Source organism: Lycorma delicatula, chromosome 4, assembly GCF_047948215.1.
Source record: "Lycorma delicatula isolate Av1 chromosome 4, ASM4794821v1, whole genome shotgun sequence".
In the NCBI taxonomy this organism is placed as follows: Eukaryota; Metazoa; Arthropoda; class Insecta; order Hemiptera; family Fulgoridae; genus Lycorma; species Lycorma delicatula.
In genome coordinates this window covers 116543815-116560945 of record NC_134458.1, presented here as the reverse complement: position 1 = coordinate 116560945, position 17131 = coordinate 116543815, and the positions used below count along the sequence as shown (strand labels likewise).

Genomic DNA, 17131 nt, shown 5'->3' with positions numbered 1-17131 from the left:
CGGGCACAAACCTGCATCCACCAAGCCAAATCGCGCCAGCTTGTCCCTAAAAGCACCATGTCTTGAAAGAAACTGTAACATACTTATTCGGGGAAATCCAGGAGGCATGCTGCAAGCATCTAATATCCAGAAAAAGATCACGCATATGCTTGATCTTTTTCCGGATAACAGCCAAATGGCCCTTGAAGAGCATCATGGTGGTCTTATCCGGGCTGAACGTCATCTTGTCTTGATGACCCCACAGCTCCAATATCCTGCACGAATGAATGGCCCTGAGCTCAACCTCATTACGCAAGCATCCTTCGACAAGCAGGTGTCCATCATCAGCATAAGCCACCATGCGACAACCTCAGCTGCAGAAGAGAATCAAACTCATATACCCATAACAGAGGACCCAACACACTGCTTTTGGGACAACCCTTAGAAATTATCTTACCAACATCATGGTTACCCTCGTGGAGCAACACATTGTGATCACTGAAATAGCTTTGCAATTCACTAACAGTACATGCTCTTTTCTGCAATTGGTAAATAGCAGAAGGCCACCACAGGTTATTAAAAGCACTGGAAATGTCCAAAAAAATTCCCAAAACATATTCCACTGTACTCATCACATGGAGTATGGCGTCCTCAGTACCTTTTCTGGGACAAAACCCATACTGGTACTTGCCCATGAAACTACTGAAAGATCTCTTCTGATCCCTTCTAAACTATAAATACAACAATAAAGAATGTCAAGGAAAGTAAAGTCATTCAAGAAGGATATATAGTTTTCCCTGAAAATGAAAATGTTGGATATGGTAGATGGAAAAGTGTTCAAGAAGGATAAATAGTTTTTACTATGGCTTATACTAAAGGTTTTTGTACCTTTATTGTTTACCTATAAATAAGTACAAACAGATAATATAACATACCATCTTTTTGTATGTGTGTTACACATCTGTCCTTGCTTTTAGGACATGGTAGTAATTCATCAGGATCACACTGTATATCAGCATGTCTGACACACTGATAACAAATCAGTGATTCATTCTTCTGTCTTGCTCCTAATGCTACATCTGTAATAAAAAAAAAGAATATATATAAATATGAAAGAAATTATTAGGGTACTAATAAATGTGGTTATATGAGTATATATTATTCCATAAATATATTTATGGACATAAAAGAGATTATATATGGCTCTTTCTTTGAATGCAAGAAGTGAATCTATCAGATGCAGTAAAAAATGATCGGGACTGGTGTTATAAATTATAAATATTCAGAAGTACAGTTATATGGAATGAAATTTGTTACAGTTTGACCTGATCTGTGCATATGTTGTCAGTAATATCTCTTATACTTGTCTGGTTTTGTTCTTAGACATGTTTAGTTATTGATCGCATTTATGATATATAGAAAATTTAGAAAAATAATGATTTCTGTAAAAACTTAAAACTAGCAAAAAAATATTTCTTCAGTTACAAAGAGGATTTTATTCATTTCAAAGAATCTTGAAAATTTATAATTTTTTCACCTTCCATAAGCATTTTTTTTTTTTTGGATATAGCTTCATATTTAAAAACAGAAATTTAGAAAATTCTAAATTTTGCTGAACCATGTCATTTATAATCTTATCTAAATATCTAGTATATATTTGCCCATGATATATGGGCATAGTGAATACAAGAAACAGATAATATTAGGTAGCAAAAATGGAATTTAAAACTTGTCTAAAAAATGATGAGGAATATAAAAATAATAATATGAATTTTTACTCAAACTATATTAAAGCCAAAAAATTAAAATGCTTGAATGATATGGAGATTTTTGAAAAGCACGACAAAACATGTTAATACTTTTAAGTATTAATTAAACAAACTTAAATAAAACATCAAACCAACTTTACCAAATTCTTTATTGAAAACTAAATAAAAAATACAAATATTTTTATAACCAATATAACTTTATAATTCTTTTTTAAATTTGGTGCTGCTGTCTTCAAAGTGTCAAACTTCTTTGAAATGTACATAGAAATAACTTAATATACAATACAATTTTTTTACCATAAATGTCGAATTAATTTCATGTGAAAATACGTTGAATATTATGTAATACGTTATTATGCTATAATAATCCATCCAACACTAAGCAATGATGATTATAAAAGAAAATGAAAAATATCTTTAACATGTTTATATAGACAGTATATTTTTCAGTTTAAATTATTTTCCACTAAATTATTCAGATCAAATCCCCGGAGTAATTTATTTTTGGAATTAAAAAAAGAATCAAAGTTTTTGTGTATGATGTAGAGTAAGACTTCAACACAAATAAAAATTAACAGGGGTTGACTTGAGAACCTCCTCATTTTACTGAAGTCGACTAAAAAAAATATAAATCAATTATTATTGTCTTGGTGTGTTCTTTGTATCTGTAGGTGAATGTGCATTCACAAGACACAAAATCTTTTAAATGTACTGAATTTAAAAAAAAAAATAATTAAAGAACAAACTCAAACAGATCAAATTGTATTGTTTAACTGCCTGCTAAAGGAATATCCTAATCAGTGAAAATCAGACATCATTAATGAATGTGCTACAGTGTGCTAGCATCATTATCTGCAATAAAGGCATTATCTCCATCAATGAACTGCTGATAAAGGCAATGCACAGTATTTTCAGAAAGATCTACTAGAAGCACCCTTAAATATAATTAAAAAGTAATTAATTTAAAAATTTGTTGTTTTTTTTTCAATTTAATGACATCTTTCCCATGATGAATTTAATTAAAATCATTGACTCAAATGTGTATTTGTTTCTATTATTACAGATTTGAAATTTTTGGGACTGCATATGTATAAACTGTGTTGTATTTCTTTAAATTGTACTTTCACAGAAAATACAAAATAAAATCACCAGTATATTAGTTTAGGTACCTTTTTCCAAAGGATTTTATTCATTACACAAGCTTGAATGAGAAATTAGGGATGGAAATTTTGTAATATGTGAAAAATACTACATAGGTTTGTTACCATTTAAACCCAGAACCTTAGATTGTAATGTATATATCACGATACAATGTAATTCATCTATCTTATATTTTCTTTAATATGAGGTGCATTACTTTTTGCCTTGGGTAAAAAGAAATGCATCATATTATATTGAGTCATCATAATTTACAGACTAACTGGACAAAGTTTATGTATATAATAAGAGTTGGTTTAAATATACAGTAACAAAAATGAATTGTGTTTATTTCTTATAAATAGACATACGACAAAAAAGTATGCCAATGTTTGACACATTTGTATTGTGTAGAAGGAAATAACTTTGTAGTTGTATATATTGAAGTTCAAAACAAACATTGTGCAAGTTTTTTTCATAAACAACTGTGACAGTGTTATTTTCTTAACTGACAAATGCTATAATTAGATTTCTAAAAGTTCCCAATTAAAAATTTGAACAAACTAAATTTAACAGTATGAACATTTTAAATTTATTTGCTGTCTTATAAAATTGCATAATTACTTTTATGTGAAGCATGGCAATTAAAATAGAGAAGCCAGAACGCTGCTCAGGCATATTTTTAAAAAAATGAAGCACCTTTATTCAAAAATATTATTTGCCTCCTAGAATATAAAATGTATAGCATACCTTACAATACCACTTTTATTTTTTACGATAGCCATCTTCTTATTAATATTACATAAACTCAGTAAAAACCCTTGTCAATTTATAAAATTATCTTTGAGCATGATTAAAATAAAAAAGAGCTTTCAATATATAACTATAAGTAATTATTTTTTCTTTTTCCTGTTTAGCCTCCGGTAACTACCGTTTAGATAATTCTTCAGAGGATGAATGAGGATGATATGTATGAGTGTGAATGAAGTGTAGTCTTGTACATTCTCAGTTCGACCATACCTGAGATGTGTGGTTAATTGAAACCCAACCACCAAAGAACACCGGTATCCACGATCTAGTATTCAAGTCCGTGTAAAAATAGCTGGCTTTACTAGGACTTGAACGCTGGAACTCTCGACTTCCAAATCTGCTGATTTGGGAAGTCGCGTTCACCACTAGACCAACCCGGTGGGTCATAAGTAATTATACTAATCCTCTTCTATCTTTCAGCCAGCCTACTCAAATCATCATCTTTAAACCATGTTTGATAATAGTAGACTTTTATTCTTGGTTTTATAGATGTTTAAAAAAAAATTACTTATTTTAATTGTTTACCTCAAGAATGTGCTTATTGTTTACAAATATATTAATTTTTTATCAAATGCTCAGTTGTTAGAAAACTATTATTTTTTATATCTATATTCTTTAGTGATCTGAAAAAATTATATTGAAAGACCAATTTATTTCCCATATATTATATGTACAATTTATTCCAACTGTACTATATTAAAATCGCACTGCTTTTATCTATAAAATATTAGAAATAAATTTCATTTAGGTTTAAAAAATTTTTATATATTTATCATTATTTTTGTTTTTTTACAAATTCTTTTGAAGTAAAGTTTGTAAATTTATAATTTAACTTTAACCATGATTTTTATTTTTTTTTGTTATTGAGAACAGTGATAATGGATGCTGTTTTAAACAGTGAAAAGAAATTATTAAAAAAATATAAAAAGAAAAGTAGCACAATAGAAACATTATATATTTAACAAATATATACAGTTGGGCCTCTCTTAATCCAGGTAATTGGGGATGTTGCCAGCTCGGATAACGGAATCCGCGGTTAACAGTGACCTTAAGTTTTGTTCTTGAATTCGAGCAACAAATGTCGATTTGGTAGCAGAATAAGCGACGAATTAAAAGTGATTACAACAGTTTTATTTATTATTTTATTTTACTATATTTGTTATAATAAAAACAATAGTCATAAAGCACTCTCGCATCGACTTACACGTTTGAATTTTTAATGAAAATGTCTGTCACTTTCTTTTGTCTTAACTGTGTAGCACGGTCCACAGCAGCGCGATCACACCAGTTTCGCACTACCGTTAAGTCAAGGAAAGGAACATGTTTCGTTGTTCTAAACATTGAAGCGCTTTTATGAGAAATACAGTCCCTTCGCTGCGGCTAATTTTTTCATTAATCCGTTCGACTTCGTAACTGGAGATTTCAATTTTAAATGTTTCCCTTGAATCAGATTCTAACAGTCTTGCACTTCATTTTCCTTTACATTTTCACATCCCAGTATATTTTCTATTGAAGCACAAAACTCACTCCTCATTTGATGGTACAGTACACAAAATTTTCTGTTTGTTACCTATCGAATTTCTGGCCATATTTTTGTGAATGATTTATTAATTGTTGTTTAAGCGATTGAATTCTGCCAACCTGCAAATTCCATGTTTTGTGGTTAATGCCTTTAATGCGGGCATAACTTGAAGATCTGATGCTAGAATAGGAGAACACCTTTCGTTTATAATATTTTTTTATTGCTGCTATGACACCCTAATCCATAGGTTGACAAATGGGTGTCACGTTTGGTGGGAAATAATTGTCTTAATGTTCCCCGAAATTAGAACATCTTCAGACGGATAGCAGTGGGCATTGTCCAACTACGGAACTGCTTTTTCCGGTAATTTCTTTATTTTTAGATAATTTTTCACAAACGGGACGAAACTGCGGTTAAACAGATTCTCAAAAATGTCTGCCCTCATCCGCACCGATTTTTGGTTAAAGTATCAAACAGACGATGGATCCAATTTTAAATCTTTTAGTGTCTTAGGTTTAGCAGCTTTGCCGATCACAAGAAGAGATACTTTCTCGTCACCACTAACGTTACTGCAGTCGAGAACAGTTATTCGCTCTTTAATAATTTTAAAGCCGGGTGCAGAAGTTTCTTCCCTTGATGCTATTGTTTCAGATGGCAAATTAAATCCTGTTTCTCTGTGTTATACTCGTATACTTGTTCTGGCCGCAGATTTTCTGACTGAACAAGAGCAAAAAATATTTTAATAAAATTAGCAGCGTTGTCAGTAACGACAGATAATTTTTCCTCTGATACGGCTAATTGTCTTATACCATGACGATTTCTAAATTTCTCCAGCCAGCCTTTACTGGCAGAAAATGTACCTGGACTATTCAATTTTTTGATAAATTGAATAGCCTTTTCTTGCAAAATAGGGTCAGATACTGGTACCCCAAAGGTTCTCTGCTGCCTGAACCACAAGGAAACTGTATCATATAAAACATCCTCGACAGGCTTCCGTAGCGTAGATTGTTTATTTATACAAATTTTTCGGGCACTTTTGAACAGTACTCTTCAATTTCCTTTTTGTTCCGTTTCCAATCGTTGACGGTTTTTTTCTCCGACACCACACTCATAAGCAATTTTTTTAATCGATTCTCCGGCATATAATATTTTAATTTTTTGTCCATTGACACTACCACACATTTACGTTTTGTATTAGTAATATTTTTGCTAGAACTAGCCATTATAACAATAACCACAGTACAGTACATACAAGTAAACACAACATACTACAGCTATTACGCTGTATTACAGTACAGCAAATACACACTTACAAAATATAGATCAATTTTTACGCGTATAATAGGTGACAGAAACTGAAGAGAATTTATTGTTCTGCTTTATTGCCACGCGCTGTAAATTCCCAATACTAGTTGCTACGCAATAGTAATTACGTATAACGAATAATCTTCAGTATTAGGCTATAGTAAAATTCGTACATGGAGTATTAATTTCATCTCGGTTAATTTTTTTTTTTTTAATTTTACCGTACTTAAGACTTTTTGTAACTGAGGCTAATTATGGATTCAATGAATGATTTGTAGCATAGTGAAAAAATGCCTTGCCTGAGCGGGATTCGAACCCGCAACCGCCGGATGAAAGGCGACACTCGACCACGCGGCTGATCATCTCGATTAAGAGAAGCTCGGTTAAGGGAGGCCCTACTGTATGTAATTATTTTTTTAATAAAATTAATGTGAGATTGCATTTATTATAAAATAATAACATTAGGAACGGAAAAAACTTTTAAAAAAATTTTAGAGCTGATGTTTAAACAGAAGGAAAGAATAAGTGGATGAAAGGTAAGTGAATAAGGAAGTTATACTTATAGAAGGAAATGAAGTTAGTACCGCAGAATTTAAAGCTTAATGCTTTTCTGATACCGGTACTACAAGCAAATTTAATTTGCTGTTGAGATGAGAAGCGGAGGTATATCATAAAGCTTGTTCTTTATTACTTACATAACTCTGTTCTCTTCTATTCACGGAAATTTTCTTCTTACTTTTTCTTTATTCTTCTATTTTATATAACCGTGATTTATTTTATCTCTAGTTTCATTTTATGCTGGCAAATAATTTAACCTTATTTATACTGGGTTTTGATAAAATGAAAATAATCTTCAGTATTATTTAATTATTCTATTTTGTTCATTACACAAATTAATTAATGCAAGAACACATTTTCTTTACCTCTTCCATTAGATTCTTTTATTATTTCATTAGTAACTACAGTTTATGTCTATCAACATGATTAAACATTGTTACAGAATTTAATTATAGATTGTTACTTAAGTTACCAATTATAACAAATAATTACATCCATATTACACAATAAATGTATAAAAGATTAATAAATTATATAAAAGATTAAGACTTATGTAAAAATATACGTATTTCTAGAGTTGCGCTAGGCTAATTTCAACAATTTTTGTGTTCAAAAATTTTTTTAAAGTAAATTAATGATTGATGTAGAGTAATGATTAATGTAAGTAAACATGATTGATGTAGAAAGTAAACACATACATTTAAAATAAAAATAGTCTCGGATACTAAATTCACTCATTAAGCTGATTAAAAAAGGTTTCATAGAATATTATGTACTGTAAACTTTTCTTATATTTTTTTTTTGTTGAAAAAGTAGTAGAAAAACATTTTAAAAAATTAAAATTATTATTGTGAAACTATTCAACTAAATTAGTTACATCATCTGAAGATTCCTAGCATCCACATTAGGTGATGTAGACTTAAAAGGGCACATTATGTAATAACTATTTATTTATACAATAATAAGAGCTTATGTCCACTTACAGTTGTCGATGGATGATAAATGAATTTTTTAGTGTGTGAAAAATGCTATACCTGACTGGGATTCGAACCCAGGATCTCTGGATGGAAGGTCAAGAAGCTATCACTCTGCCAAGGAGATCAACAGATAATAATACAGAGATTGGCTAAATATAATTTATTTTACCATGCCTTTTTTGAAAAGTGCAAAATTTTCACTATCCTTATTTGCTAACATCATTGAACATGTAAGTTATCTGTACCAGATAAATCTTTTCTGGAAAATCTGGTTGTTTATGAATAGGTCTCATATTACAATATGCTGACAATGAATGTATTTTCAGTCGTATAACGGAAAAAGAAACGGTATAAAGAAAAAAAAATGTCTTTATGTTTTATTCAATTCTAGTAATTCCCTTAGATGTCAGGATGTTTACCTCTCAGTAAGGGAAGTAAATAATCAAGGTTGGACAAATTTTATTTTAAGTCTAACAGCTCCTTATTACTGTCTCTGTTTCTTGGCCACCATTTTGTTGTTGGGTTCTAGTTAACAACAGATTATTTTTATTTTAATATGGAAAGTTCAGTATTGTAATTGTATTTAATATAAATTTAAATAATATGTTTAATTTTTTGTTTTTATAACGCAAATATTATAAGGTGCCTCAATGGAATAGTGAGACAATATTATGTGTTGTCATATCAGATAAAGTTTTCATCTAACTAAAACACTGATAATGTGTGAGATTCTTCCAACTTTGAAAGGGTCTGGATGCCATTTTATAACTACCGTCATGAAACAAGAGCTGTGTAAATATACCTTTTGCACTGTCTTGGATAGGTTAAACAGCTAATGGTCTAATTAGCTATTTTAGACTGATAATGTTTTAACTAATGATAATCCTCTAGAGAAATAATACAGAGTACTGAATTTCTATATTTTAAAAACATAACATTTTTTTAATTTAAATTATTACGAGCAAAGTACAAATAAACAAAAACAATAATGAAAAATTGACATTGATCATTTTTTTAATTATGTGTAAGAATAAAATATTAACGATACATAATTTCTTACTTTTTTTTCAGCATGAATTATTTAATAATAAAATCTGGTTTGCACAGTTGTGTTCATTAGTTAATGCATCTGTTTTTGGCATAGCAACAAGAGTAATCTGTGCTGCTGTTCTCAAATTTATCAACTGTTTTATCAATTTATATAAGTTTTGTATCAAATTTTTATATAAAATTTTATCAATTTTTTCTGTATCAATTTTATCAAATTTAAAAAAATATTTAATATTATAAATTTAATTTCTGAGAATAACTATTTCTTATTCTGAAAAGTGAGGTTTTAGTTTACATTCATCCTATTCCAGTTATGGGAGAGTGTCATTAATTCAACCTTTGACAATCTTACTTACTGCAGTGGTACTGCAGGACATTCAAATTTTTTAAGAAGCAACTACATTTTTTTAAAAAGTGGGTCCTACAACATTATACAATGGTTGCTCTGTGATGATGTAGGTATTTTGAATTTGTGGTGCTCATGTATTTTACTATTAGTAGTGCAATTTTAATTTATCATACACAGAATTACTTATTAAAAAAATGTAATGTTTAATAAAACCAATATTTAGTCAACTTTTTTTTATATAAAAATAATTTTATTATTTATTTCAAAGGTAGTTCTATAAATTATATTATTTATTATTTTTTTTAAAGAAACCCCTCTAAAATTGGAAAAAAGGTTTTGGTAAGCTGTTTTCTAATCTTGTTTCCTTTCATAAATAAGATATTTTATTGAATAAACATAATTCTTTCAAATAAGATGGGATTTATAGATATATAGGTCTGTTCGTAAAATGTGGTGTATACAGTTGCCGTATCTGCAATATTTTCTTGTTGGTGTGGGAGAGATTTTATATATAAAGGTGGAGAAGAAGATTTGTGCTGGCTGAGTGAAGCGTAGGTAGATATTGGAGGGGATCGTTGGAGAACAGTAGCATGGGTTACTCTTGTTGCTATGGCAACAACAGGTGCTCTGTACTAATGAACGCAACCATGCAAACCAGATTTTATTAGTGAATAATCCATACTGAAAAAAGAAGTATCGTTAACATTTCATACTTACACATAATTAAAAAAATGATCAATGTTAATTTTTTATTACTCTTTTCATTTATTTGCTGTTTGATCATAATAAATTTAAATTATTTGTGTAAAAAGAACAGTTATAAAATTCTTTAAGGAGGAGTCTATTTAATTATGTTAAATACCAAAATATTAAGATTATTACTAACAGTTATATCAACATAAAAAGTTACTAATATTATGTGTTTTTTTTCATTTATTTTATTATCATTTAACTCCTTTTTTATTCAGTTGAAAGAACTTTTATTTTTCCAGTAACTACATTTGTTTTAATAGAGGATGGTTATCATTATATTCATGTCATGCTAATGATGGAGTTTGAAAGTTGCTCTTCGTCTATATCCATTAAACAATAGTATTTCTATTGTTCATAAAGCAAAGTTTCTGCATGTTTTATTAAATGACGAACTTCCTTGGGATGACCAAATTGATATTATTTACAACAAAATCAGACCCTACTATTTTTCTTTGTAGCACCTTAATAAAATGCTAAACTTTTCATAATTACTAAATATTTATTATGCTTATATCTAATTCTGTCTAAAATACAAGTAATCACATACCTTGAGGCTCCCTGGAAAAAACAGAATAAGTTTTCAAGTTACAAAAATGAGCTGTTAGATCATTGTTTGACATCCATAAGTATGAATCATGTAGATTGGTATTTAGAAGATTAAAAATGTTAACTTATCCTTGTGCTTATATTTGTAAATGTGGAATCTTTGCTAAAATGAATAGTTGATTATTCTTAAAAAATAGCAATATTCACCTCTATCAAAACAAACAGAACTATTCTTGTGTAACTCAACACAATACTTTGGCTTATGAGAAAGAAATGATCTTACTATGCTTCTATTACTATTTTTAAGAGATTACTAAAGCATTTAAAAAATCTTCCCTCAGTTTATTTAAAATATAATTAAAAGATTTCCTTTTACTGAAACAAAATGATTTTTTTGGATAATTAAAAGTTAAAAAAATCACTGAATGGTTTGCATCTCCTTTAATATGTGCTCAAATAATTCTCATTAACGCCTTCTGAATTGCAGATAATTTTGTTGTTATTTTTAATATTTAGTATCTTCATGTATTTACCTTAGCTTTATTTCATATGTTTATGTTTTAAATAATTCATAGGACTTTAATCACACATATTTTTTTTAATTTTATCATTATTGTGTATTTTTTGATGCTGCTCTGATCAAGGTTTTACCACAGTTTCCCTTGATCTATCTAGGTAAATGATGGTGTATTTCCTTTTTTTTATCATTGTAGAATAATATCTAATGTTGTGATTTCAGTTAATGTTTTATTATTTGCCAATTAGAACGAAAGATTATTTATTTATTAATTTTCTAGCTGTGTGATCAATCTTTCCATAATCATTTTAACTGATTGGGTCTATATTTTTCACAGTTTTTTTAAAAAAAAAAAGGCTTAATTATATTCATATAACTGTCAGAAGTAAAAGTAACTGGATGACCATTGATGTTCTCAAAAAATATATATTTTATAAAATGTATAATTATAAAAATATATAGGAAAACCAGTATATGTAGTGAGTAACAGTAAACATTTTTTAGTTACCATAAACATGAATCTGTTACTTTAAAATTATCAACAAATTTCTTAATGGCATAAGCTGATGGTACTAGGATATATTAACAAAGTTAAGAACTTTCATGAAACTGCGGCAGTTCTTCTTGAAGAATGTACAAGTACAAGTAGACCTCACCATTTAAGTGGCCAGGTTATATGAACGGTCTGAACAGCTGACCGTTGACAACTGACAGATGCTAAAACATCTGTATTTAAAAAAAAAGAAACTATAAAAAAAAATTTAGCACGATATATAACCAGCATCAAAGATTGTTTTCACATATTTTTAATAAATCTATCTATCTATTTTTAATTTGTACAGTGTTTTAATAAATAAGAGGCTAATAAATCAGATGGAAATGTAAACAAAGGAAAACCAATCAGATCAATGCAAGATGGCCGCTGTCAAACACAATGACCAATCAGAAAGAGCCCGTATGGCCGTTGCCAATGTAAACAAAATCACAACTGATTAAGTAACAAATTTCTTTGAATTATATTTAACAGCTAAAACATCTGTATTTTATTTTTTAAAAAAAGAAAAAAACACCAAAACAAAAAGAAAAGCCACCAAGAAGGATGACTTACAGTAAATAAATTAAAACACCCAACTTTCTGATAGCCCAGATAGACTTAAGACTATGCAAACAAAAAAAGTCGAAATAACCAAATACACAGAAAATAATATTTCTACATAATGACCAAAAAATCCTTTATTAGGTTATTTTTTTACATATATATGACCAAACAATCCTTTTTTTGTCATTTAGCGTTCTTTGCTATGTAAAAGCAAAGAATAAAATTCACAAATAGTAACACTGAAACCACACAACTAAGTATTCGTTTTTTTTTTGTTGTTTCTAACCTCCGAAACCACCGTTATGCATTGCTTCAGATGGTGATATGAATGATTTATAGCGTATGAAAATGACATGCCTGACCGGGATTCCAACTCGGAACCACCGGATTAAAGTCCGAGACGTTACCACTTGCGCCTCGGAGGCCGGCAAACATATTCGTTAGGAGCCTAATAAAAACACGACTTACCAATATGGCGTTGTGTGTCAAACGAATTTTATACGGACTATAATTACTTTTAATACGCGAAACCCAAAAATTGAACTTTAACTTAAACCTCTTCAAAAATTATTCCTTTTGAACTAAGCCACATTTTGATATCATTGTTTTTCTATAACACGGTTGGAATTCTTTTCGTTTAATGATAAGATGCGTTGTCGAAGACAATAACCTAATTCTCTTCCAAAGGACATAATACACCGCTAAACTATTTCTAAATAATTCAAATTCGTGTAATTTTTTTACGAATCGCGTTTTTATCAAAATCTCACCTTTTTCTCAATTGACCTGCGGGGTTTTGTTTTCTTTGGAGACCGTAATTCATTAGTAGATTCATACTTGAGAATCACGTTGTACACTGAAGCAGCACAACTTCTACTTACGTTAGCAGTTTATTAATATCTGAAATCAACGCCGTTTGATTATTCTGTAATTTGTAAGCATTACTCTGCTTTTGTAAGCATTTAAAATGATGTGTTTTTTTGCGCGACTGAAGGGCTTTTTTTCGCAGCCCACAAATCTTTATATATAAAAAAGTTAAGTTCGTTTGTGTACGCTTCAAAAACTCAAAATGTTCTGCACCCATTGAGCTCAAATTTTATATATATATATATATATATATATATATCGATTACTACACTTATACTTCGAACCATAGGTATATACACTCTTACACTTTAAAGCCTAGGTCAGGGAATTTTTCTGCAATAACTTAAGACTTGTGAGGTTTATCGTTTTTCATTATCGTGTTGAAATAGCATTTTCTTTTTGGACAGATGTGGACGTTTAGCCTGAATATCACCCTTCAATCAATTCAGTAATGAAGTTAAATAGTTTATGGTGATGGTCCTGCCTTTTTCTAGGTAGTCTATGAGCACCACACCATAAGAATCCCCCAAAAAACGAGTAGTTATGACTTTTCCTTCAGATGTCCTGCTTTCGCTTTTTTGGCGCACTTCTCTCTGCTCTCATTCACTGTTTGGACTGCTATTTGATCTTTGGCCTATAATGGTGAATACATGTTTCATTTATTCTTTTAAAAAGTCGAAAAAACTCAGTGAAATTGCGTTTAATAAATTTTAAACGCGGTATCCATCGAGTGAAAAGGTTTTCATACTCAACTGTCTTGTAAAATGTAGTGGACACGATCTATTGAGATTCGTAATGTCAGAAAGATCGCGTACCTTCAGTCAGCGATCATTTAATACACCATTGCGGATTATTACGAGAATTTGTCAGTTGTAGCGGTTTTTGGTTTTCCGAGCGTTCATCTTATTGAATGCTTGTACTACTACGTTTAAGTTTCAGCAACCTACTTTTTTACCGTCGAAAACAAAGGACAAGAATCCTTTAAAATGGGATTTAATTCCTTTTGTTTGTCTCTCAGGATTAAACCTTTTAAAACAAACTGCTTTACAAAGTTCGAATTTCAATTTTATCCATTTTTCATAAAGTACTAAAGCTTATTTGCTTTGCTGGATTGACACAAACAAAGAAACGGTCTGAAACTTCTCAGCTTTCCATCTAATGGACCATATTCGACAGATTAAATATTCATTTGGCCAAACTTGTGCAATCTCTGTGTCAGACAGAGAACTTTCCAAACGATCCTAGTGTTCAAATCATGATTTTTTTTTAAAATGATTTAATGGTGATGGCAGGTATGGCTTTATCTAACCGCCACTACATGATGACTAAATGGTATACTTTAAAGATATAGATGTGATCGTATACCTAATAATATTATCTTCAACAAAAAAATACAAAATTTTATCAAAAGATAAAATTTATACTTAAAAATAAAACTTTACTTTAAACGAAATTTTTACCTTCTTTAGACAAAATTACTTAATTTAATTTACTTTAGATACTTTAGACAAAACTTTATTCTTTAAAGACATAGATGTGATCACATACCTACTAATATTATTTCCAACAAAAAAATACAAAGTTTTATCAATATATCATCTGCTGGTATGCACCAGTGAAATAAATGGGTCAGGATAAATAGTACCAAATACCTACTAACATTGTTTATTATAAAGCATATTTACTTTTGGCATCATCAGGAGACTACAAATCATTTTAAATTCAATTACAAAGATTAAAAATTGTTAAAAATAAAAGAAAGATTAGTTAATATGTCTTGACAATTAAAGATCTGATGAAAGACATAACTGTTAATGTACATATACTTATCTGATAAGGCAATCTCCTGTAATAATTTGCATAGCTCTTACTGAAATATGCGTTAATTTTTAATTAAATTTCTCAAATAAAATGGTTGAGTCTTATTGGTCGATGCTAATATATCAGAACTGCAGCTAGACAATTTATAAAAAAATAGATTCACCATCCCAAATATGCCCTCCTACTTGGTCCTAATCCAATCATAATTTTTTTAAATTTATAAATGATGGCAAAAATTAGGATTGTCAGTAAAACGTACCTGATTTAGGCTATGAAAATTATTTATGCAAAAAAATAACAGAGTCTGAGGATTAAAGTGGAAAAAACAACGTAGTAATGTTATAAATTCTTTGAGCTTGTGAAAAAGTGGTGTGGTAAAGGGAAAAAGAGATGGTAGATTTTCTCTTCTCCTCCATTTTGAAAGTGACGTAGATTTATGCATGAACTTTTCACCACAGTATGCATGAAGGTTGTATGTGCATTAGTTGAGGGTTGCTTTAGAATAGGAGGGGAGAACTCTGCCACCAAAAAAGGAAAAAAGTGTGAGTTTCCATTCCATTTTTATTTCCTGGATACCATTAAGGGAGTAAATTTCCCCACCTTTTTTCACCCTTCCTGTGTAACTACCTCTAACTTCTCTTTTGTAAGGTACCAACATCCAGTATTATACATATAAATTCTCATAACTTTATTTTGTAGCATACGACGCATCTGTTGTTAGTTACAGTGTTGCCAAGTTTTATCAATTTCTTGTTTCTAAAAAATGTCATCCAACATATGAAAGTATAGAATATTTAATATACTATTTGATTTTTGTATATGTATAATTTTTTTTACTTTTAAGTCTATAATTTAAATGCAAACTTTTTAATGTAGACAAACTTTTATTTTTAAGTAAGCGCTAAAATTCGATTTAGTTTCTTTGGAAATATTATAATTTAACCAACTAATGTAGTAAAAATTCAAACCAGTTGATCAAACGAATGATGAAATATTTTTAATACGTATATTTCGTGTAATATATTGAGGATATTTTTTATATTTATTTTAACAGGTTGACTTCTGTACTGGTTACGTTCGTCCTGTACTACAATTTAGGGTGAAGCGTTCTTTTTGTTGGTCTACCTCTTCTGTGAGGTAAAGGTCCTACGTAATAGATAAAGTAATTTTGGTGCGAGCCTGTAACAAGATTTGTACAGCTAAGTAACACTAATAGTTTTATAAAAAACTGATAGATAGTGTTAGAAGAAGTGGAAGCTTACAAGATACGGTTGTCTTTTTTCTTTTTCTTTTTTTCTTTTTCTATTTACCCTCCGGAACCTCCGTAAGGTATTACTTCAGAGGATTATTGAGGATGATATGTATGAGTGTAAATTAAGTGTAGTCTTATACAGTCTCAGGTCGACCATTTTTGAGATGTGTGGTTAGTTGAAACCCAACCACCAAAGAACACCGTTATCCATTCAAATCCGTATAAAATACTGGTGTCTTGTTACGCACCAGTAGAAACTCTAATATCGGACAATAGGGATTTGATAACCTATAAAAATTACCGTGCATTGAAAAAAATACCACAGCCAACGCGTTAAACATTTAAAGATTTTCCATGTATTAAAATGATTTATTGACAGTTGATTTTATAGAATGTAATTAAGATTAAGTAATGATTCTTTATTATTTAGTATACACAGAGTGATTCACGAAAAATGTAACAAATTTTAAGGATATATTCTACTGGTGAAAATAAAGAAGAAAGTTCATATAAACGTAGGTTCGGTATCGCTTCGTTAATGAGTGTCCGTTCGTGTTCCGGCGTGTCTAACGCCGGAACACGCCGAAACGCCGGCGTTAGACACGCCGGAACACGTGATATTCCAGTGCCCGAGGTGGGACAAGGAACGCCTCGACTGCACTGCCGTAACTGAGCATCTTGAGGGGGGACCATCGTTGGAACGATGTTACGCAGTTCGGTGGACTTCGACACTGACGGGTTTTGTGTCGGGAATACTGCAAATGATGTATCGGGAATCGAGGGGGTGAGGGACAGCTCCTTACGGAGCTGCAGTTCGCCC

The 17131-nt window shown here is 30.2% G+C and overlaps 1 protein-coding gene across 1 annotated transcript in view; it reads right to left on the bottom strand.

Moving 5' to 3' along the window:
• The window catches only part of LOC142322929 (uncharacterized), a 90289-nt gene that overhangs the window by 3200 nt on the left and 69958 nt on the right, over positions 1 to 17131 (bottom strand). The window contains exon 2 of the mRNA XM_075362019.1: positions 915 to 1058. Within this exon, the coding sequence (XP_075218134.1) occupies positions 915 to 1058 (144 nt within the window). The remainder of the gene's footprint in view (positions 1 to 914; positions 1059 to 17131) is intronic.